This window comes from Rutilus rutilus (assembly GCF_951802725.1).
Source record: "Rutilus rutilus genome assembly, chromosome: 7".
NCBI classification, from domain to species: domain Eukaryota; kingdom Metazoa; phylum Chordata; class Actinopteri; order Cypriniformes; family Leuciscidae; genus Rutilus; species Rutilus rutilus.
The window spans coordinates 41,896,107-41,920,066 of NC_140221.1; the positions used below are offsets into that span (position 1 = coordinate 41,896,107).

The following is a 23,960-nucleotide window of genomic DNA, read 5'->3' on the forward strand; positions in this document are numbered from 1 at the left end:
CTGAAGTGTTTACCATTTTGTGTGCCATGTGAATCAGACGTTCAGCCACCGGTCCGTGGGCATGACGTCTGAGGCGGAGAGTAGTTTTCTCCCTACAAACCCCACTTAGAATTCAACTCAGCAGCCCTGCGGCAGTGAATGTGTAACCTGTGAGGCATCTGCTGCTTCTAGAGTTCTTAAAACTGACCCTGAAATATCCTGCTTTTGCTTTGTATTTGCAGCCTTAAATGACGTCTGGGCTTTGCAGTCCATAGAGCCTGAAGGAGACAACCTCTGCCGGCTTACTAATGGATAGTTGAGAGGATAGCTGAAAAACAGTGTTGTTTGTTCAGTGTATTCAGAAAGTACCTGCCAAAATATCTAGTTTTCTATAAGGCATTAAAGTCCCCTAGACTTTGACTATGGGAAGTTTAACTATTTGGGGATCTGTTTCTGACATTGGGGTTTGGTCACAGTTTGTAGTTACTTTACGTAGAAAGACGTATACGCAGAGCACTTTGTCTCATGTTGTTTCTGTTTCCATGTAATAGTTAGCATCGAGCTAAATTATTTACCTTAAAAGTTGCTTAGTATTATTTTCAATTTAAATGAAATTTTATCCTTGGATGCATACTTTAAAAATCCACCACCATACTTTGCTGTATTCAACATGCTACTTACAAACTGTTTATTTTGTGTCTTAAGTTTTTTAATTAAAAATGAATACGTTTATTCAGCAAGGATTCATTAAATTGTTCAAAGTGACCGTAAAGACATTTATAATGTTACAAAATATTTCTATTTAAAATAAATGCTGTTCTTTTGAACTTTCCATTCATCAGAGAGTCCTACAAATGTGCATCACAATTTCCACAAACATATAAAGCAGCACAAGGTTTTCAGCATTTATATTAGAAATGTTTGAGTACTAAATCAGCATATTGGAATGATTTCTGAAGGATCATGTGACACTGAAGACTGGAGTAATGATGCTGAAAATTCAGCTTTGTATCACAGGAATAAATTACTTTTAAAATATATTAAAACAGAAATAACAATATTACTGTTGTTTACTGTATTTTTTATCAAATAAATGCAATGTTGGAGAGCATAGACTTTAAAAACATAAAACAACTTACCAACCTGCACAGTTGTAAACTTACCAACCTGTATGCTTCCAACGGTGTCTCTAGGAACATTTAGTTCCTTCACTATCTTTTTGTATCCTGTTCCTTGTTTGTGAAGGGCGATGATATCTTAACTTTTTGGACCATTCTTTTGACTTACCCATATTTCTAACATGCAGTCAAAAGTGACACTCAACAAACCTAGCCAGTTCAGGTATTTCATGTGTTCTAGCTCAAGCACACCTGGTGCAACTAATGAAGCCCTTGCAATGGAGGTTGAATAATTTTGATTACAACTTAATATGGGTCCTTTTTTAGCAAAACATACTTTGGGCCCTATTTTAACGATCTGAATCGCAAGTATTATGCGTTCTTGGGCGCTGTTGCTATTATACCGGCGGGATAAATGACTCTTGTGCCCGACGCAAATCTAAAATGGGTTGGTCTTAAGTAGCTACATTACTCATAGGTGTGGTTTGGGCGTAACGTGAAATAAACCAATCAGAGCATCATCTCACATTCCCTTTAAGAGCAGGCGTGCTTGTTCCATGGCGGATTGCTATTATAACGGCGGATTTGCCAGGCGCACGCCAGGAGCGGTTCACAGCAGAGGAGACCGACGTTCTCGTCAGGGCTGTAAAACGCAGAGAAGTGACATTGGGGATGGGAGAAACCCACCCAAATTAGATTCGGTTTAACAGGCGTATAAAAATTTGGGTAAATGTGTAAGCTAGATTTATGCCTATTTTTTTCACATCTTGATGGACACAACAATGATTTCCCTTGTGTGTTAATATTTTTCCTTGTAATAATGTATGGTTTTCTAAAAATGAGAACTGCTGCGTCTGTGTGTAGATGAGATAAGCAAAGTGCATGCGCGTTGTGCACACGCTACATTGATTATGGCCAAGCATGCGCCCTTAAAATAGCATATGAATAACATGCGCAACGCAATTGTTTTCTAAACCTGCAAAATAGCACCAGGGAACGTTTGCGCCGGAACACGCCGCCTCTTTTTGCTGAACCGCCCCCGGGAGCGCAAGTTCATTTCTTAATTTACCGACGTGCGTCTGTCGAGGGAAAAGTCCACTGTGCGCGGGTGCAAAATAGGAACGATACATGCGTCGGTGTACAAAGTCAATTGCGCTGGGTGAAAGATAGGGCCCTTTGTCTCTGATGTTGTTCTATAATACGTCCTAGCAGTAGCATTAGTAGTGAAAGGTCTGGGCAAACACTGCAAAGGAATGATCCTTGTAAAACCCCTGTTGTGTCCTTTAGCAAGATCCTTAACGTTAAGTGGTTCTAGGGTGAATTTTTTTTTCACCGTAATTTATCATGATGGCATTGCATGAAATTCTTGGTAACAAATTCCCCAAAAAGTATAGAAAGAAATAATAATGAAATTCTATTTATCTTACTCTCCTCTGTTCTGAAATCCTACAGGTAAAGAAGAACATTTTAGAGGAGGAGATCTACTGTCCTCCTGAGGCTTCGGTGCTGTTAGCCTCTTACGCCGTCCACGCTAAGGTCAGTGCTCTTTCTAACTTGTGTTTTTCTTTTTCTTTTTAAAAAAAACTTTCTTTCTTTGATAGACACGCACGCAGAGAGGTGTCAGAGCTTAACCGTAACCTCCTGTGGACGTCCCTTCAAGGTCGGCATCTAACCCATTACATTTCCCACAGAAAGAAGTGCATTTTATTAAGCAGGTGTCAGTTTGATTGACAGCTCAGGGGCAACAAGAGCATTTGATTTATCCAAAAGCCTCCAATTTAGAAAGCACTCTCTGTTTCTCTCTGACTCATGCCAGACACAGAGGGAACGCTAGATGGCTCTAAAAACTGGACGGGAATCTACTGAAGCTTTTGTTTGTAAGCTTCACATGGTTTAGCTGGTTTTTGAGCCTTGTGCTGGTGTGCTTAAGTATTTTGATGGATTTTCAAAGCATTTTACAGTGCTGCGAACTCAGAAATGTTCCCGTTTTTATTTGGAATTTTTTTGTCATGGATGTGATTTGTGGACAACTGATCAGTTTTTATATATTTTTTTATTTGATATAGATTTATCAAAAAACAGAACAACGTAATGTTCTTGAATCTGTTTTATTATATTAGTTTTACTATTTGAGTTTTTAACTCAACTTTTGTTACGTAATCTGGTTTAGCATTTATTCCAGATCAAACAATTAATCAGGGCCATGTTTCCCAAAAGCATCGTAAGATTAAGTTGATTGTTGAACAATTACCACCAATGGTCTCCACGATCAACTTAGGCTCATGATGCTTTTGGGAAACGCATCCCAGGTGTTTTGGTTTGAGTCCAAGTTTTGAATAAAAGAAAATAATAATCAAATTAGATGGTAAATTAGTATACATTCATTCAAAAGTTTGGGGACAGTAATTAATTATTATTAATTCTAAGTATATATAATAGTAATAATATATATTCATTTATTTAATTATTTATATACATACATACATACATACATACATACTAGGATTTTTTTTAAAGAAATTAATAATTTTATTCAGCAAGGATGCATTAAATTGATCAAAAGTGACAGTAAAGACATTTATAATGTTACAAAAAGGATTCTTTGATGAATTTAATCACGCTTTCCCAAAAAGATTTAAACAGCAAAACCGTTTTTGACGCTGACAATAATAATTGATGATAATAATTTCCTAATTATCATGTGGCACTGAAGACTGGAGAAATGATGCTGAAAATTCAGCTTTGTGTCACAGGAATAAATTACGTTTTAAGACGTATTATAATAGAAAACACGTATTTTAAATTGGAATAATATTTCACAATATTAGTTTTACTGAATATTTTTTATCAAACATTGATGAACAATATGATAATTATTTCAAAAAGTAGTCTGTTTAATGTATTTGATTAATGCATTCAATTTCTCTGATATGTGTTTTATGTAAATCAATGAATTATCTAAAAACGTTACTACCTTTTTTCATTGTATAATGCAAAAATTTACTGTTACAAGTACAGTACGTAAAATTACTTGTACTGTAATTTTAGAATTGTTTTTAATTCTACATCTGCTAGTAATCTGCTACTTTATGGCATTATTATAATTTTAATGAATGTGCAGTCACAGATGTGCATTAATTGGCTTTGAATGTGGCTCAGCCAATCAGATTGATCTGTTTTAGAAATGTGAGAAGCCGCGTGACAGATTTCAGTCTGTTTTAAACCATCAGGTGCAGGTTTGGACTTATTCAAAGAGACTGGAAGTTAAAGAAGGCAAGAGCAGAGAGAAAGAGGAGGTGTAAAGGGAATAAGAATCAAAAAAAGAGGCATAGGCAGAAAAATCAAGTAAGAAATAAAAAAGTGGAAGAGAATGTGGAACAGAGGGGAGAGACTGAGATGGCAGCAGTTTCTCCCTTACAGAGAAAGCTCGTTCTTAATGCAGGAGTGAAGCTTAGACAGCAACCATTTACACCGACTCTTTCAAATGGGGATGCTTTCACATGCCAGTCTCATCGTAGCTGCTCAGCATGAGTCTGTCCGTAGCAAAATAACAAGCCAGCGTGACACTGAGGAATTTTATTGTCTTCCCTTTTCTGTTTCTGCTTCTGCATATCTGCTTGTTCCTCAGTTTCTGCACAGCAGTCCACAATCTGTAATGTTGTGTCTACGCTGTTTATTTTGGACGATTTCATATGCCTTGTCAAACATGAGTTTTCGGGGAGATTTTTATGTACTGTATCTGTGCCATGGTGTTGATTACCACACACAGTTTCCTCAGTGTTTATAAACAAACCAAACATATAGACAATAAATACACTTAACACTTTCACACGGTACCGAAAGTAGAACCATAACAATTCATTAATGTGTTTGGATAAGACTGCAGGACCAGCAAAAAAAAAAAAAAAAAAAAAAAAAAGAAAGAAAGAAAGAAGGAAACTTGTTTTTTGTTTTCTTGTTTTTTTTTTTTGGTAAGTTTGTGAGGGTGACAGAAAGGAATGTGGATGTACACTGGTTTTATTTTTATTTTTTAATCTTTTATTAAACAAGAGAATATTAAATTGATCAAAAGTGACAGTAAAGATGTTTACATTGTTACAAAATATTTCTATTTCAAAAATGCTGGTCTTTTGAACTTTCTATTCATCAAAGAAACCTGAAAAAAAATTCTTTCCACAAAAATATTGATCATAATCAATAATCAATTTGTTTATTATAATCAATATTTTTGTGGAAATAATTTTTTTCAGGTTTCTTTGATGAATAGAAAGTTCAAAAGAACATATGAATACAATATATGTTAGTTTAAATTGTAATCATATTTCACAACATTACTGTTTTTACTGAATTTTTTATCAAATAAATTCAGTCTTGCGGAGCACAAGAGAAACCTTTTTTTTTTTTTTTTTTTTTAATAGTCCACTAATCAATGCAGTTGTAACATCTGTGTAAAATGTGATTGTGCAGTTTTCTTTTTCTCTCAGCAGTACCTCTCTACTGATCTTACCCATAATTCCTCATAAAAAATCACAGCTGAATTTCATCTTATTTTGATTTGAAAGGGCTTTTATGTTTTAGAAAACTACGTATTACTCAATTCACTTTAAGTGAGAGCAGGTGGGTATAATGGCTGTTTTTGTGACTGCATGAGTTGATGTTTTTCCTCCTCTCAATATTCATAATTGAGCTTATTTTGATTTGTCATCTTGCTTCTGCAGTACGGTGATTACGACCCTAATGTCCACAAGCCGGGCTTCCTGTCCCAAGAGGAGCTGCTACCAAAGAGAGTGAGTGTGATGTTGAGATGGGCGTCACTCCATGCTAATTACGCTGATTATGTTCGCAGAGCTCGTAACGAGCCCGTAAGGCTTCTTCAGCGGGGTTCCCGTAGGGCGTTAGATGTAGTGAAAGCTCTCGGCTGGAATCATCCGCTCACATGTCAGTAAGAACTGAGAAAGAGCGTTTGTTTACTCCACTGGCATTCAGAATCGTCTGAAGGATTTAAATAGTCACACTTAATTAGAAAATGTCCTTCAGCTCTATTAGCCATTGTGTTTGGCTCTGTTAACTCTTTTTACACTATTATTTTCCACACTGTGTTGTTTGGCACAAAAATATGCTATATTTGTGAAATCAACACGTTTTCCACCTTAAATATTAGTGGCAGCCTTTTACCACTGAAGCTAGAATGACTCATGTTTTAGTCTCTCCATTCCAGAACTTACTGTAACACCATACTATCTGCCCCAGAAACATTGCAAACGATGAAAGAATGTGAGCTATTTTACTTTGGTAATTTACATAATACATTATAATTATACGCCACTGCTGGTCAAAACTTGGGGTTGGTAAGATTTAAAAAAATTTTTTTTTAAAGAAGTCTCTTTTGCTCACCAAGGCGGAATTTATTTGATCATAATATTGTGAAATATTATTACAATTTAAAATACATTTTCTATTTAAATAAATAAATAAATTCCTGTGAAGTAAAGCATCATTAATCCAGTCTTCAGTGTCACATGATGTTTCAGAAATCATTCTAATATGCTGATTTGCTGCTCAACAAACGTATTATTATCAATGTTGAAAATAGTTGTGCAGCTTAGCCTAATATTTCTGTGGAAACCGTGATACGTTTTTTCAGGTTTCTTTGATGAATAGAAAATTCATAAGAACAGCATTCATTTGAAATAGAAATCTTTTGTAACATTATAAACATTTACTGTCACTTTAGATCAATTTTCTTCCAAAAAAAAAAAAACTTTTAAATGGTAGTGTATGTCATCAATAATTGTTCACTTCCCTCTTTTCAAGTGGAAATCTGCTTTCATTCCAACAAACAAAATGAATACTGATGTCAAACAGAGTGCACCAAGAGCTCTGTTGTGAAAATCCCATTATGAGAGAGTTAAAGTCTTTGTTCAAGTTGATGACTGATCTTTGTGTGTCTTTCTCTTGTGCAGGTTATTAATCTGTACCAGATGACTGCAGAGATGTGGGAGGAGAGAATCACGGTCTGCTACGCTGAGCACAGGGGCAGAACCAGGTATTGTACACCATATTCTCAGTCTTGCACAGCTTGCCCACGTACTGTTCATGTTCGCTTGATGCAGTTAACTCACAGAAATGGCAAAAGCCTTTAAAAATGGCAGTTTTCAAGTGTAACAAGCTGGTTGTAACTGTGTTGGTTGCATGTTGGTCAGACAACTGTTCTTTGCAATGAACCAGACATTGGTAATAGCCAACAGTATGGCTTTGCGATACTATAAACGCACATCGTCACACGTGTGGCTTAAAGTCGACATGAAGTCAAAATTTACCCTATTTACTTTGTTAGCGCATATTACTAGTCTTGTGGTGAACAATTAATCCGTGCAAGTTAATACACAGAAAAAAATGGTTTGCCTTGATAATCTTTAATCAAAATCTGAAAAGTTACTTCGGTCTGGAATGGCGTTCCTTCTCTGATGACGTCAGTTTGACGGCTTGGGTTGAAAACGCTTAACCACTCCCCTCAAACCGTTAGTCTGCCATGAGCAGAGATGGAGAGGACGTGCGCTAAAGTAAAACCCTGCCCTCTGTTCAATATTCCCTTTCACTTGGAAATACGTCACAACACTGGAGAAAAGTCGTTTGCAACTTCCGGTTCACGGGGACTTTAACTCTGTGTGATGTGCACCTTGGGAAGTCAAGACTCTCAAAAGATGAAAAACTGTCCTGCTTCCGGCTTCCTGTGTTGCTTCAGAGCCCATTTAGATGTAGGGCACTTTCTTATTCCAGACCTTATCATTGCATGTGACAGCACTCCAGTGTATTCTTGACACACTCACAACAAATACACATTCTGCACTTCTTGTTTTATCTCTCTTTCACACATACACCCAGCTTAATTTGACTTTTATAGCTTATTATTTTTTCCCCTGAAGTCCAATGTTAGTCAGGGTTTCTTGTGGTAAAACAGTTGTTATAGTTTCATGTGTCATTTTCAGGCCTCTGAGCCATTTTGTTATTGTATCATTAGGACTTGTAAATTATAAATATGTAAATAATATACAATATGTAAATTATCTCCCTTATGATTGGCTAGCTTTTTTTTTTTGAGTAAAAAGAGTACACAAAAACCCAGAACTATCCTAGCAACTACCTTAGCAACACCCTGACAACCTCTTATAGAAACCCTAGCATTTTGGCAGAGAATTTTCTTTATTTTATCATTTATCATTCGTTTATTCATTTATTTTTTTTAAATATATTTTTTTTATTTTACTTTGTAGTTTATTCAATTTTTTTAATTTTTTTAATTATTTATTGTCCAAGGTTATATTACCATTCACATATATTGCCATATTTTCATCTGTTCATTTTTTTTTCATATATTTATTTACTTAGTATTTTTTCAGTTGTTTATTTAATTTATTATGTTTAATTACTTTGTTGTAGGTCTATGTACACATGCACATGATCGTTCCAAACCCATAAGACTTTTGTTCATCTTTGGAACACAAATGAAGATATTTTAATGAAATCTGTGTGATTTCTGTCCCTCCATTGACAGCCATGCAACTACCACTTTGATGCTTCAAAAAGTTCATAAAGAGATCATAAAACTAATCCAAATGAATTGAGCGGTTTAGTCCAAATTTTCTGAAGAGACTAGAACACTTTATATGATGAACAAATTTAATTAAGGCTTTTATTCACATTTAAACATTCATCAACTCACACATCAGTTATAGTAAACAGAACCAATGAGGTTCATTCTCGTGTTACGCAGCATGTTTGAGCTTCTGCAAGAACCAATGAGCTTCTGTTTGTTCGCTGATCAATATTTAAATGTGATTAGAAACCTAAATTCAATCTGTTCATCATTTAAAGCGATTGAGTCTCTTCAGAAATTTTGGACTAAACCGCTCAATTCATATGGATTAGTTTTACGATCTCTTTATGAACTTCTTGACGCGTCAATTGTGTAGCTGTCAAAGGAGGGACAGAAAGCTCTCAGATTTCATCAAAAAGATGTTTGTTTCAAAGTTCGAATGAGAGGTGAATTTTTGGGTGAACTAACCCTTTCAGATGGCCATTTTAAAAACAAGTAGATAATTTTGAGACCCTTGCTTTCGGTTCCACTACATCTGGCTGTTTTTGAACGCACAAACCCATTCTATGTGAGCGGCTCCTCACTCATTCTGTGCTTCTTGCTCTCGGTAAGTGTGGTTTGATGAGGCATGTTCCCTGCAGACTCGCAAGAACATGAAGGTGGTACTAAACATCTAGTTATTTTTAGTACTAAAAAATACGATTTTTAGAGTGATATTTAGTATAAAATTTAATTGGTCTGTTTATGGTGAGTGTGTGTGTGTGTGTGTGTTTGTGTTTATTGCCATTATCAGTTACTGTAAGTAAGACATACTGCGTGACCTCTAGTTTCTGCACTCCGAGTTAGTTGAGTCTCATTAAAGCCCTGCGGTGGAATATTTTATTTTGTGTCTAATTTATTCTCTCTCCCTTTCTCCTTTTCTTTCTCTCTCCCTCCCACGTTTTTGTATGTTATTGTGTGCTGCAGAGATGAAGCCGAGATGGAGTATTTAAAAATAGCTCAGGATCTGGAGATGTATGGGGTCAATTACTTTTCCATTAGGGTAAGAAATGCCTTCGCTGCTGTACGACATCAACAATCTGAGCTGATTTCCGACGGCTAAAGCCTTTACAGCCAAACACTTTTATTATTGTATACCTTTATTGTTTGTTATAAACAAACCTTTTATTATTGTTGACCTAATCACCTTTAACTTGCATCATCTCCCACTTCATTTTGTGTCTACCCTGCTTGAAACTTACAGTAGAATAATTATTTCTGCCTTTTTGTTTGAAATATTACTTTGGCTATCCATTTTACTCTGTAAAGCTGTGGTGGTGAGATCAAGATGGTAAAATAAATTGATGTCTTTTTAATGTCTTTTTAATATCTTCTCTTTAAGAATAAAAAGGGTACTAGCTTACTGCTGGGTGTTGACGCTTTGGGCCTCCACATTTATGACCCGGATAACAGACTGACGCCCAAAATTTCTTTTCCCTGGAATGAGATCAGAAACATCTCCTACAGCGACAAAGAGGTACTTATTTTATGAACAATTTATGCTTTAACCAACCTGCTCTACGCTGTCGTTTATGGTGTCATTTATTGCTGTTGGTGCACTCATTTCTGTTACTGTCTCTTCAGTTTGCCATTAAGCCCTTGGATAAGAGGGCAGATGTCTTCAAATTCAACTCCTCAAAACTCAAAGTCAATAAACTGGTGAGTATTTCATGATGTGAATGCTGAGATAAGTTGTTTGATCTTCACAAATCCACTGTGGTGTGGCATGGTGGTTAAAGATCTAAGCTGGAAGGCAACAAATTTAATGTTTAATAAATGTATATGTCATTAATCCTATGTTAGTTAATAGGGCTGTGCTAAAATATCGATACAGCTAACTATCGTGATAATTTTTTTCACGATTGTGTATCGATATTCTAACCTCTACTATTGATACTTAAAAAAAAAATAATAATAATGTTTTAAACGGGTTTAAAATGACTTTAACATTTCATCAAATCCCTCTGTGTGTCAAACGACCTCCTCAGTTCCTGTAGATCGCTGACTCGCTATCTACAATGCTAACATTTGTACGTCATATACATTCATACGGCCATGGCGGAAAATATGAGCGCTTCCAGCTTGCAGAGCCAACGTGTGGGTGCACTTTGATTTAGGGGTGTGCGTTATCACGATTTTTGATCATGGACGATTAACATGTCTCCACGATCTGCTTTTTCACAGTGCATTCTATCAGTTGCAGTTCTGGCGCCTCCGTCTCAACAACGTCCCCGTCTCCGTTACACTCACGGGACACTGCAATTCACAAAAGTTCATTATTTGCATGTGCTTTAAAGCCTTGCTGGTTAAACATTTCATTCACATGCTGATGCGCTGTTCTAACATGCGCTTTTCTGAGCGCATACACGCGAAGCTCACTGGCACTAAAAGCCTATCAAACAGCATCTGGATTCTGTTACATTTGAGTCTTATTGCGCTAATACTGTCAAATATGTACTCCTAAGGTTTACATAAACACAGTTGGTTATGTCTAAAGTGAAAGCAAATGTTTGAGATGAAATTGGGTGCGTGTCATATGCGTGTATATTAGATGCGTGCCGGTCTTAAAGCGACAGTAGCCTAATAACAATAATTACAACCTATAACTGATATGGGTTGAAGACATGGAATATATGTGATGGCATTTGTGAGACATGGACTGAAATTTTATTTGTTAAAGAAATACAGGTTTGGAATGACATGAGGGTGAAATATAACAGAATGTACTTTTTTTTTTTTTAAAGGGCATACTAAGCTTTTAATAAGGACATTTTTATGTGTTTAAAGATTCTTCAGCTGTGCATCGGAAATCATGATCTCTTCATAAGGAGACGCAGAGTTGATTCGTTGGAAGTCCAGCAGATGAAGATGCAGGCTAGAGAAGAGAAAGCCCGCAAACAGGTCGGGGAAAAGTTAATGATTTCATGCAACACGTAGAGAATATTGTTTGTTTTTATGCTAAACAAATAAATGAAAGCAAGCTGTTTTCTGGGCTCTGATTTTTAATGAGTTCGAGTCTTAAAGGATAATAAGAGACTAAGAGAAAAGCAAAATAATAAGAGAAAAGCAAAATAAGAAAGTTGAAAGGAATAGAGAATATATATAAAAAAAATTATAAAGTATAAAAGAGTAATAAAGATAATAAGAGAGAACAAAAAGTTAATGTGTACTCTGATTAAATATTCCTTTCTCCAGCAATGTAGCTAGTTGCAGATGAAAAATAATTTCAGTATATTAGAGAAACTAGCAAACATGTTAATTTTTATTAGCCTTAATGGCCTTTTTTACATTACTGCCATTCAAAAATTTGGGGTTGGAAAGAATTTATATTGTTTTTGTACAGTCTCTTTTGCTCAACAAGGCTGCATTTATTTGATCAAAAGTACAGTAAAACAAGTAATATTGTGAAATATTATTACAATTTAAAATTACTCTTTTCTATTTTAATATATTTTGAAATGTAATTTATTCCTGTGATGCAAAGCTGAATTTTCAGCATCATTACTCCAGTCTTCAGTGTCACATGATCCTTCAGAAATCATTCTAATATGCTGATTTCGTATTTCGTATTATTATCAATTTTGAAAACAGTTGTCTAATATTGTCGTGGAAACCGTGATGCATTTCCTTTCAGTCTGGCTATGAAGGTCCCACAAAATTATATTCAAACTCACATTAGATGCTTTAAGATTAAATAAGGCACATAAACAGTACCTGAGATTATCATGGGCATACTTTGTATGCTGTTGTTCCAGCCTGATGACACAGAAATAGAAACCACTTATAAAATAGAATAGTCACAGTTGCAGCTGATTTAAACTGAGGTGTAAAGGTCTATACTGTCACTTTTGATCAATTTATTTCATACTTGCTGAATAAAAGTAATTTATTATAAAAAGTGTCTTAACCATAGTGTCTTAACACTTATATAGTGTTTCTATTTCTGCAAAATCATGGCTGGAACAACAACAACATACAGTAGAAAATATGACAATGATAATCTCAGACGTTGCACTTTGGGGGTGCTATATAAATAAAGAAAATGTGCTATATAAATAAAGTTGCATGCTTGCTTGCTTTATTTTAATGTTAAAAGCGTCTAATGTAAGTTTGAATATTTTGTGCTCTTTATATCCATACTGAAAGCAACAATGGATAATTCACATTTATGAACTTGCAGAGAGAGCCCACCCACATGCTCTTCTGATTGGCTGTGATTTATGATGTCACATGTCATTGGGTGTGGACAGACAAATTGGTTGTCGCCAGAATCTTATCGTATCTTCTGGTTAGGGCACGGTGTTACTGATCCCAAAATTTTGAACGGCAATGTATGAGGATAAATATTCCTTTAAGTTATTACAATTTTGGAAAACAGTCATCTTGCTTTAGAGAGCTTGGCAAGTGTCAGCCAAATCCCTCCCTCCCTCGCTAGTTAATCTTAAGACTTCATGGTCACCATGTGCATTGCACCTTCAGGCACCTTTAACCAGGTGCTGGATTTGCGATCCACTAGACCCATTTAGCAACGCTGCAATCCTGGTGAAATATGGATGAGCTTTTTGCACCTCTCTGTAGATGGAACGGCAGAGGCTGGAGAGAGAGAAACAATTGCGTGAGGAGGCAGAAAGAGCTCGTGATGAACTGGAGAGGAGACTGATTCAGTTACAGGACGAAGCTCACATGGCCAATGAAGCACTGGTGAGAAACTAAAACATCACCCACACTAAATATACTTTTCCTAATCATTTCAGTGCTTGCTAGAGCACTTCAGTATCTATACTTGTACTCAACCCATGTGCGTGAGCCTCATACTGTTTTTTTTTTTTTTTTTTTTTTTTTCTTAATAGTGATGTTTTTAATAGTGATGTAATACATAACTTTTCCCAAAATTGTTGCAGGTGTTTTTTCTGTCTTAGTAGTGACATATTTGATTATCAATTATCAACTAATTATAATTATCCTAAGTGCCATAAGTACTTTGTACATTAAGTACCAGTACTACAACAACAATAATGATAGTTATTATTATTAAATAATAAAAATAATAAAAAAATATATTATTTAAATAATAATAATTATGATTATTATAAAATGTATATCAAAATTCATAACAATCAGTTATAATCTAAACAGAAATCTGAACATTTACAGATGTTTACCTTTTTTTTGGCGACTTTAAAGTCTAAGCCCAATTTTCAGTTTGCATTCATTCTAGTTTTTTGGGACCCATCCGACCTAAATATTAGTACATTTAATTTATTATTGCATATAATAATATTTCTAAGGCTATATTTCTTTTACCTTTTCACATAGCATTTTAAGACTCAGTGTTCAGTGCACACTCTCGGGGTATTTTGTCTTTGTTGCTTTTAATCTGATATCAGTGTGAGTAACTCTGATATGTGCATTTCTCTTAATAGTTCACTATCCATGCTCAGCATAACGCTAATTCAAATTATAGAGAGCTCAGAATAGCACAGGTCTTATTATTTTTAATCAGAGAGTTTCATATCCTTGCCAGTCCTGAGTTTTCTTTCTCTCGCTCTCTCAAATATTGATGAGGTTTTTTCACTTTCCTTGCCAAAAGTAGATCTGTTTTGAGAGATATATTTAGGGAAGAAAAGACTAACCTAGTGACACGATTTCTGTGAAGCAAATGACGTAAATGTGTTAGACTGAGCCTTATGTAACAGTTTTTTGTGAGTTTTTTTCACATAAATTGTGTGGAATTGTGTAAAACAGCAAAAGTTAAATGTATATTGAATAATTCAGATTGCTTTTTTAATAATAATGCTGCATTGGAGTAAAATGCTGAACTGTACCGTCTAATGCCGTTAATCAACAAGGGAATCAAATGAAGCAAAATGACCTATGTGCATCTGTGCAAACTGTGCGGTCTCTCTGTTTTCAGTTATGTTCGGAGGAGACAGCAGATCTGTTGGCGGAGAAGGCACAAATCGCTGAGGAGGAGGCCAAGCTGTTGGCTCAGAAAGCCGCCGAGGCTGAACAGGAGATGCAGCGGATTAAGGTTAGTGAGCATGTACATCAACACATCAGCTGCACATGGAAGATCCTTTTGGACCATTGATGACTGATCATGCTCTGAATAATTCTCTATAAAGGTGACAGCTATTCGCTCTGAGGAGGAGAAGAGACTCATGGAACAGAAGATGCTAGAAGCTGAGATGCTTGCACTCAAGATGGCAGAAGAGTCTGAAAGGAGGTAATATCACACACGCATGTTCAGCATAAATATTTGGATATTCTTTCATCAGATGACTGCTTTTCATGGTGTTATTTTAACACACATTTAGTGGTGTACCAACGATAAGACCTTTTAATTGGGTTTTAAAAGTTATTTTTTAAATGTCACATTTTTTTAAACTCTTTTGAATAGCCGAGTACCATTTTTCTTATTCTTTTCTGAAAATATAAAATTATATATAAAATTGTAAACTGTTGAATTTTTTTTTTAGTTAATTAAAATAAAGCTGAAATAAATAACATAAATATTAGATGGAAAAACTTAGACTAAAATGATAAGTGTTGAGTGAAAGTACAAAAATTACTAAACTGAAATAAATGAAAAATTCAACAAAGTATTAAAAATAACAAAAGCACAAAACAAAATAAAACATTTGTTCGATTCTTTTTTTATATAACAGGGGTGCAAACAGCGCGCTTTTCGGCGCCTCCCGCTTTTTTCACGTCAGTTTGGGTGACTTGTGTGAATCGTGCAGATCCGAAGAGTTTTTTTTAAGGAGGGGAGGGGAGGGGGGGGGGGGGGGGGGGTCTGATTATAATTTAACCAACAGTAATTCTGGATTGCGTCCACCAACAAGTAAATAGGAAATAAGCGAATCAGAAGTGCGCGCCAAACCAGCAGTATGTGCGCAAGCGTGAACCACTAGTGTTTCTGTCTCACTCTGGATCTGCCACTGCATCACATTTCTCTCTGCGTGGCGTGGAGTGTCCGTTTTTATGTCGGCTCTCATGTAAACTGGTTAGAGCTTGTGTTAGAGCAGGGGTTCCCAAACTTTTTCATTCGAGGACCCACCTAGACAAGTATAATCAATCTCAAGACCCACTTGCACTGGTGCTACCAACTTTCTCAGTTAGTCGCACCAGCATGATTTGGTCAGAAAATTTTTTTTTTTTTTTTTTTTTTTTGCTACATGCCATGGGATTAATCAATGCATGCTGATGATCTTAATCTGTATACCCTAGTTTTGCACTGATGTAAAAAGACTGACAGTGACAAAACCTCATGTTAGCAAAATATTTTAAACTTTTAATTCTTAAAAAAACAACAACAACAAAAAAACATGAATGTTCTTTAATGTTTGATTATAATTTTACCGTCTTCACATAGGGATGGGAAATGATCAGATTTTATCAATAAAAATAATGCCACTGACAATTCTGATTGTCGATCCGATTCTTTAACGATTCTCTTATCGATTCTTGATAGCACTGTGTGGAAAAATTTCATATGCTTTTCAAAAAAAACAAGGGGTTTTATTTATTTTAAAGCTTAAGCTTGAGTAAGCAAACTGTACTTTTTATGTAATGTAATAAATAGAACCTTATTGTAAAGTGTTACTGATTATACACCGATTCATACGTCTCCTGAGTTCACTGTTGGAAAGATCAGTTGTTTTAACCATTCATTAAAATGAATCGGTTCAAAGGAGTCATTAGTTCGCGAATTGGACGTGTGCATGTGCGCGTTGTGTGATTATCCCAGCAGTTAGGACATGGACATCCAAGATTTCTGTCAACACAGAAAACATTTCATCACTGGATTTTTTTTTTCGTTTAATTAAAGTGTTGTTTTATGTCAGCTGAATGTCTGGGACGCTTTTCAGAGAAGATAAGGCAACTTATTTAGCACAATTCACACCCAGCAGTAATTCAGGAAAAAAAAAATCTCCGAATGCTCCACATGAAACTTTGGTCTTCCGACCTTTTACCACCATGTTGATTTATTTTGATTAATATGTGCGAGGGAGAGAGAGAGAGCAAGACAGCGCTTAGTTTGAAGACGGTGAAGTCTTGTTATGTTTACACTTTCGCCTGGCTCCGAAGAGAGAGAGAGAGAGCGCGCGCGCGACCGAGTCTCTCTCTCTCTGCTCGACGTTCTTTCAGTTAAACATGCGCTGTGACAAGCGCAGCAGTTCATCTAATTACTCACCGATCAAATAAGATTTTGGCGGGACAAAAATTCACTTTGGCGGGCGCTAAAACTCACTTAAGAGTCGTTTGGTCATTAATCGGACTGGTTTTGTTTCACTCATCGTAACGTAAATTTAGCTGCAGCTAAGTGCCTTTGTGCGACCCACCTTTTCTCACTGTGCGACCCACAAGTGGGTCGCGACCCACAGTTTGAAAACCACTGTGTTAGAGCACAATGCCTGCGTGACACACACACTTCTCGAGCCGCGCCGAAACCGCGTGCAAGAAATAGAACCGCAACCGACGCCTATTTTTCACGCGACACGCAAGAGTGTTGGAAGTTTTCAGACAAAATAGAAGGCGCAAATACATATTAATGAATTACATTTTGATGCTTGAAAGTCTCTCGTTTTTGACAAATGCATATATAATTGTAATTTAAAAAATAGGCCTAATTATCGATTTTCAAATATTGCCCCTGTCAATAGGCCTACAGAACGAAACATTCTGTAGCCTATTTTGCCGTCAATACTGCCGACGTTGTCTTTGCTGTATCAGGCTATATATATTATGTTTAACATCCAAATGTAGATGGTCTGTCGGCGCACAGAGCCACTCAGTCGCAGACAGCACGTGAAGTTCGTGAACACCGAATTCCCTTTTCTTTCTTATCTATTTGTGTTTGAACAGACATGTGCACGAAAAAATAAGCCAGTGTCCGTCTCAACGAGTTTCCCCGTAAACGCAGTCAAAATAAAACGGATGCGTGTCATTACCGGTATTAGATACGTGCATTCGTCTTAAAGGGACAGCACCCAATATACCTGCAGCTGTTTGTGTCACCAAAGTTAATCAAACAACAAAAGAGAAAGAGCTTAATCACGTTTTGTCAAAAGATAAACTGTATTAATACTTAATACAGTTAATTTACCTGAAAAACATAAAGTACTGCTTTATTTCTCGTGTATTTGTGTTTTATTGTATTTGTATTTATATTTGTATTTTGTTTATTAGTTTCTATGCAGATGCACTAGGCCTACCCTACACAATTACCCCAATCATCCTAGAATTATTAATTCTTTACAAAAAGAGCTATTCAAATCATCAGGTGAAATTGTTTTCAGGAAGTAGCAGTAAAGCAAGAAGAAGTGCAAGATAGTTTTTCTAAATTTCATTTGACTCTGTGCCTATAGGGGTGGGTTGGGGATGGTGGCAATGTAGTATCTGGATATTTGCCGCGGGACGAGGGCTTCGATTACCTCTCTCTTTTTTGACCATACATGTGTTTGCACCCCTGATATAAAAAAGAATGAATAAAGCTAGAATATATATATATATATATATATAATTTTTTTTTATTTTTATTATATATATATTGACTGTTTACACATTCATTAAACAAAATATTGTTGGGGCCATGAAAGTTTTGTGAATATGATCAAAAAGGGTGGCGTTGGCTGGCAACTTAAAAATAAAATGCAGACAGGGAAAGAGTTAATAAATACTACAATACTATATAGATATTACTTAAAAAATATTGCACAGAAAGAGCATATATAATATAAATATTAATATAAATATTATTCTTTTATTTATTTATTTTGCCTGAAGTCTGTTTATTACACTAAAGTCTATTAAAAATCAGTGTGGATTAGAAGCATTGGCTAAAAGCAAGTTACACACACATATTGTATATATATAATCTATCATCTGCTGTTATATAGTCACTCAGAACTCAGTATGTGAACATGCACTATTATAGACCACCCAGATCTTCCTCTCACAGCTAGATCTATGCTGATGGCCCATCTCAAAGCCATCTACTGGGCCTTTACTCAGTATGTGGCACTCTGTTGGTGTGCATGCTTTGATAGCGGTTTTATTCTGTGCCTGTGAAAGTCTCAATTTACTGCTGATCTGCGCATCCATTTTTCAATTTCCAGCTGAATTTGTGCTTTGGAGATCCCAGTACTGTGTCCACTTCAAAGGGTTCAAACCTTGAGTGACTAACCCAATGTATTTATTCTCCGCAGGGCAAAGGAGGCCGACCAGCTGAAACAGGACCTGCAGGAGGCTAGAGAATCAGAGCGCAAAGCAAAAAACAAACTACTGGAGATCACCAGCAAATCGCCGTACTTGGTAATCAACCATTCGTTACCAAAACACTCCCCCACTGCGTTCTCCAACATCTCCACCGATGACGTTACATCAGCGCTTGTCATTCTTAATCAGCTTGGTGTCCGAAGCCAGTTGGAATTTATCTCTAAGAGAAAAAGGGTTTAAACTCTGCACAGTTTTTACGCTAGTCTGATTTAGCCTCTTGGCCATTTGTCAATGTCAAGATAATTTGTTTAAATAAAAGTTCCACCAGACAGCCATTCCATTACTTGCAGGAAAACTTTCCCTTCTCATCCAGGGAAACATTCGAGAGTCTTTTAGCCTCGCAATAACCACCCTAATGCAATCAAGAATGAATATTTATATTCATATTAAGCTGTCCAACTTTAAAAATGGTTAGGTAGCCATGTAGGGTCCCGGGAATAGTGTGGCACGGTTGTAATGCTTTTCAGAATTGGATTACAAATGGGTTTAAACGTCTGGCTATTTTAAGGGAAACTGAAAGCGAGAGACTGCATTTAACTTGAATAGCTCCATTAAATGCATTGTGAATATCCACCTGGTTCAAATACACATGATGACTGAGTGCACTTCATATCTGATTCAAATGCAGGACAAATGAGGGATTGTCCTAAGCCTTGAATGTAAGTAATGGATATAATTGAGGTCAGAAAATTAGTTTTTTTTTTTTTCTACATAAATGTTCCCAGAGAGGACGTTTTTCTACCTGGAAACTGCATTTCAGGGCTATTACAATGAGTTTCCTAATTATTGGTCTAAGCACTTGGGAACTGAGCTCTTCTGCTCTTTCAAAGCTTTGTGGATACTCTTGAAAATCCCACGGGCGGCTCATTTCCGCACATTTAAAATGCACAGTGAGTTAAGGGGTGACTGGAGGTCAGCGTATCATTTGAAACATTAGCTCTTTCTACGGGTGGCTAATGTTAGCTGTATCTGTTTGACCACTTAAAAATCCAGTAGGCATTTTAGAGCATTGCTGCTATCTCCGGGTCATGATGTCTTAACTGAGAATGTTGTAGTGTATTTTTCTTTTACCCTGAAGCATCCTTTGGTCTTTTGACAAAATCCAACTATAGGTAGCTTAGGCAAACCTGAGCTTGACTTTGCTTAGGTACGCCATCCTGCCTGAGGCAAATGAAGGCAGTTTTTTGAAGCTCGTACTACAGTGGGTGCTTGATTTCCTAGTCGCCACACTGATCATTTAATTGACCCTTATTTCAATATGAAACTTTTGTCTTTCATATGCTGCAGGGCCTATATATATAACGATATTTTTTTCGTGTTGAATGTCCTTTTCCGCTTTTGGAAAGCTGTTAAGAAGCATTAGTATTTTAATACTGATATGTTTGGTACAGCACTCCTGCTTGTGTGATATTGCTTAATTATTATGTGTACATTTGTTCCTTTATATAGCCACTCAGCTCATTTGAATGTGTTTTTCTTTCTTCCTCTTTCTCTCGTTCACTGCTTAGCCTGTGCCGTTGTCTGCCAATGCTCTTCCTCCTGATGGCACTAACTTCAACTTCAGCATGGAGAACCTGAGTTTTGACTTCAAAGACACTGACATGAAACGTCTGTCCATGGAGATCGAAAAGGAGAAGTGAGTGCAGACCATTTCAGGCAGCAGTCCATCCTGATCACAGTCTTTCTGCTGGTGTCACATCTGTCCACATCTTTTGAACCAGTTACATCAACTGTACCAGAGTTTGTCCTCTCTGCTGATGCTCAACTGAGTAGTGGATTCGGTTTTATGTGATAAAATTCCCTACTCCCCTGTTTGTTTAGACAATTCAACTAGAATGACCAATGACTTTCAGGTTGGCAGTCAATAAGAAGGTGATTTATGAGAATATGGTGCTGTTATTCTTAAAAAATATTGATTGTCCAATTTGTCATGATCTGAAAGAACGTCTTCTTAAAAGTCTATGCCTGTTCCCCGTGGATGAAAATACACTACCATTCAAAAGTTTGGGAGCAGTGAATTAATACTTTTATCCAGCAAGGATGCACATTTAAAGACATTTAAAATGTTACAATAGATTTCTACCTAAATAAATGCTGTTATTTTGAGCTTTCTATTCATCAAAGAATCTTGAAAAACGTATCCGGTTTCCTCAAAATAGCCTCCAAATGCACATCATCTCATATGATATTTCACTTGTGTGGAGGAGTTTTTCATGCTTAAAATTGGGTGTTAATAGGCCTTAAAACAGATGGAAACCAGGAGATCAGCTTTGTTTCATTATGTGTCTGTCCTCTTTGGCAGGGTCGAATATTTGGAGAAGAGCAAACACCTTCAGGAGCAGCTGAATGAACTGAAGACCGAGATTGAGTCATTAAAGCTAAAGGACCGAGAAACCCCTCTAGACATCCTACATAATGAGAATGCTGAGAAAGGCACCAGCAAGCAGAGCAACTTTAAAAAGGTTGGTTAAATGCATCCTTCACAAAGCCAGACATAGTGAGACAAGGTTACAAGGTTTGAGACCAGGGGTGTCTAATCCTGCTCCTGGAGGGCTAATTTCTTGCAGATTTTAGCTCCAACACTCTTGCTTGGAAGTTTCTAGTGAGTCTGAAGACCTCGATTAGCTGGTTTCAGGTGTTTAATGAGGGCTGGAGCTAAACTGCAGGACAGTGGCCCTCCAGGAGCAGGTGTGGACACCCCTGTTTGAGACAAATACATGCAAATAATTAGTAGATCTAATATAATAGTTGACAATAATAGTTGAGAGATGACAGGAAAGTAATGGGGAATAGTATAGAGTATTGTTGCAAGCTGAACCTTCTTCGCCCACTTGAGAACAACAGCTGCTGGCTCCAAAGTCCCTGAGCTGTATTAAAGGGTTAGTTCACCCAAAAATGAAAATTCTGTCAGTAATTACTCACCCTCATGTTGTTCCAACCCCGTAAGACCTTCGTTCATCTTCGGAACACAAATTAAGATATTTTTGATTAAATCTGAGTGCTGTCTCACTCCTCCATAGGCTTCTAAGACATTATAACTTGCTGGCCCAGAAAATGTATTAAAGACAACGTTAATATAGTCCAAGTGACTCCAGTGGCTCAATCTTAAGTTTATAAAGTGACGAGAATACTTTTTGTGCGCAAAAACAAACAAAAATAATGACTTTATTCCACTTTTCATTTCCTTCTCTCTGGGCCTCGAGTCTTTTCACGTAGTGTTTAAGCGTAGCGCGTCTGTGCACATCACCACGTATGACACACATGACCAGCGTCGGCCAATAGTGAGCCTACGTGGTGACGTGCAACACAGACGCGCTACGCTTAAACACTACGTGAAAAGACTCGAGGCCCAGAGAGAAGGAAATGAAAAGGTCATTATTTTTGTTTGTTTTTTCATATCTGTTATCTGCATGTATGGTAGAGTAGTGGTTATACATCTGGGGTCTTAATTTCTAAGTTATTCTAAAGTGCAGTTCAGATTACCATAATAATAATACGCAACTGACTTGATTATTGACCGATTATTGTTTGCTAGTATATAGTGTCACTTCAGAGTACTTGTGCACATCACTACTGAATGTAGCTAGTGTTTTGTTGTAATGCTTAGTATTTGAAACAACCCAATACATTTATTAAAGATCTTTCCTTTGGGGGATAAATTGGAGGTTATCCTAACTTTTTTACCTACGAAATAAAAGGTACAAATTTATTTTAAGAGGTTAGTTACGATGATTTTAAGAACATTCTTATCAGGAATTCAATTTATTCTTAAGTTTTGTTTTTAGAACATTTTTAAGTAAAAAGATTAGAACATTTTTAAATGTTTTTGGGAATATAAAACACTCTTAGCTTTATTCTTAAGTTGGAAAATGAGATGTTAATACGAATTTTATTCTTAAGAATGTTTCATGAATTTGGTAACTGGTTACTGAAATGCATTCATTTCAAACTCTGGAAGAGAAACTGAACTGGAGAGTTAAAGAGTTTGTCAGTTGATTTGGAGAAGAAGATGGCACTTAAAAATGAAATATAATTTCTTAAAATCATATAGCAGCACAGACACTTTGAAGTCTTAAAAAAATTGTAGTCCAACATTCAAATAACTTCAAGTTCAGCTTTTTACGACCTACAGAAGTGCTTGTTGCAGCAAGTAGCTCTATAATGTTAGAATTATTCCAACTTTGGAACTTGTGTTTGAGATGGGGAATAATTTTGAAAATGGAAATGCAGGTTCACTGAACTCTTCTGAAAAGCTTGTGTTGTAATACCATTTCCCAGAAGGGCTAGTTCCTATGAAATATGATCCTAATCACACTGTTAGTCATGCCACGAGCACCGATAATCCAAAATTAATTTATTCATCATCTTTCTGAAAGGTTCAGCTACGTTTTCATCAAGTCTTATGAAACGGTAGATTAAAAGCCCCATTTTAGCCATAGAATCCTTTCCTGCTGTGTGTGTGAAATTGTCTCGTTTGCACTACGCTAATTGATTCCTGTGTTGTGATCGGTTGTTTGGACGGATGGATTGCCCTCCGTGTGTTCAGTCATTCTGCGTTGATGTGATTGTCTAATTGAAGCGGAGCTTGAGCAAATCAAGCCGGACACTTTGGGGGAACAGCTTTACAGCTCTCATGCTAAGAGCAGCAAGAAAATCCAACTCTGTCTTAAACACTCTGACAGCTGTTGTTTTTTTAGCTGATGTTGAGCCCGCATTGGAAGCCTGTATCGGGACACTGTCCAACTCATTGTAAATCACTGTTGCTCAGGTAGCTTGAGCACTGGACCTTGGAGCAAGTACCAAGGGTCAGTGGCTTTCCAGGTCACGCTGTGGAATGATTAATGGCCGTGGCGGTGCTTTCTCCATAGCCTGGTGTGTCCTGCTGCTAGCTATAGCCTGAGGGACAGAGATGTAGTGAGAGTGTCTTAATGTACTGACAGTCTCAC

At 36.6% G+C, this 23,960-nt stretch overlaps 1 protein-coding gene across 2 annotated transcripts in view; it reads left to right on the forward strand.

Annotated features, from left to right (window-relative positions):
- The window catches only part of nf2a (NF2, moesin-ezrin-radixin like (MERLIN) tumor suppressor a), a 37,979-nt gene that overhangs the window by 10,096 nt on the left and 3,923 nt on the right, over window positions 1-23,960 (forward strand). Inside the window, exons 6-18 of one of the 2 annotated variants that reach the window (XM_084413836.1) lie at window positions 2,550-2,633; window positions 5,816-5,884; window positions 7,061-7,143; window positions 9,661-9,736; window positions 10,076-10,210; window positions 10,318-10,392; window positions 11,521-11,634; window positions 13,312-13,434; window positions 14,648-14,764; window positions 14,859-14,959; window positions 18,945-19,050; window positions 20,523-20,650; window positions 21,317-21,476. In XM_084413836.1, the coding sequence (XP_084269962.1) occupies window positions 2,550-2,633; window positions 5,816-5,884; window positions 7,061-7,143; window positions 9,661-9,736; window positions 10,076-10,210; window positions 10,318-10,392; window positions 11,521-11,634; window positions 13,312-13,434; window positions 14,648-14,764; window positions 14,859-14,959; window positions 18,945-19,050; window positions 20,523-20,650; window positions 21,317-21,476 (1,371 nt within the window). Of the gene's footprint in view, window positions 1-2,549; window positions 2,634-2,703; window positions 2,758-5,815; window positions 5,885-7,060; window positions 7,144-9,660; window positions 9,737-10,075; window positions 10,211-10,317; window positions 10,393-11,520; window positions 11,635-13,311; window positions 13,435-14,647; window positions 14,765-14,858; window positions 14,960-18,944; window positions 19,051-20,522; window positions 20,651-21,316; window positions 21,477-23,960 lie in introns of those variants that run through there. The other variant, XM_084413837.1, reaches the window with a different exon arrangement.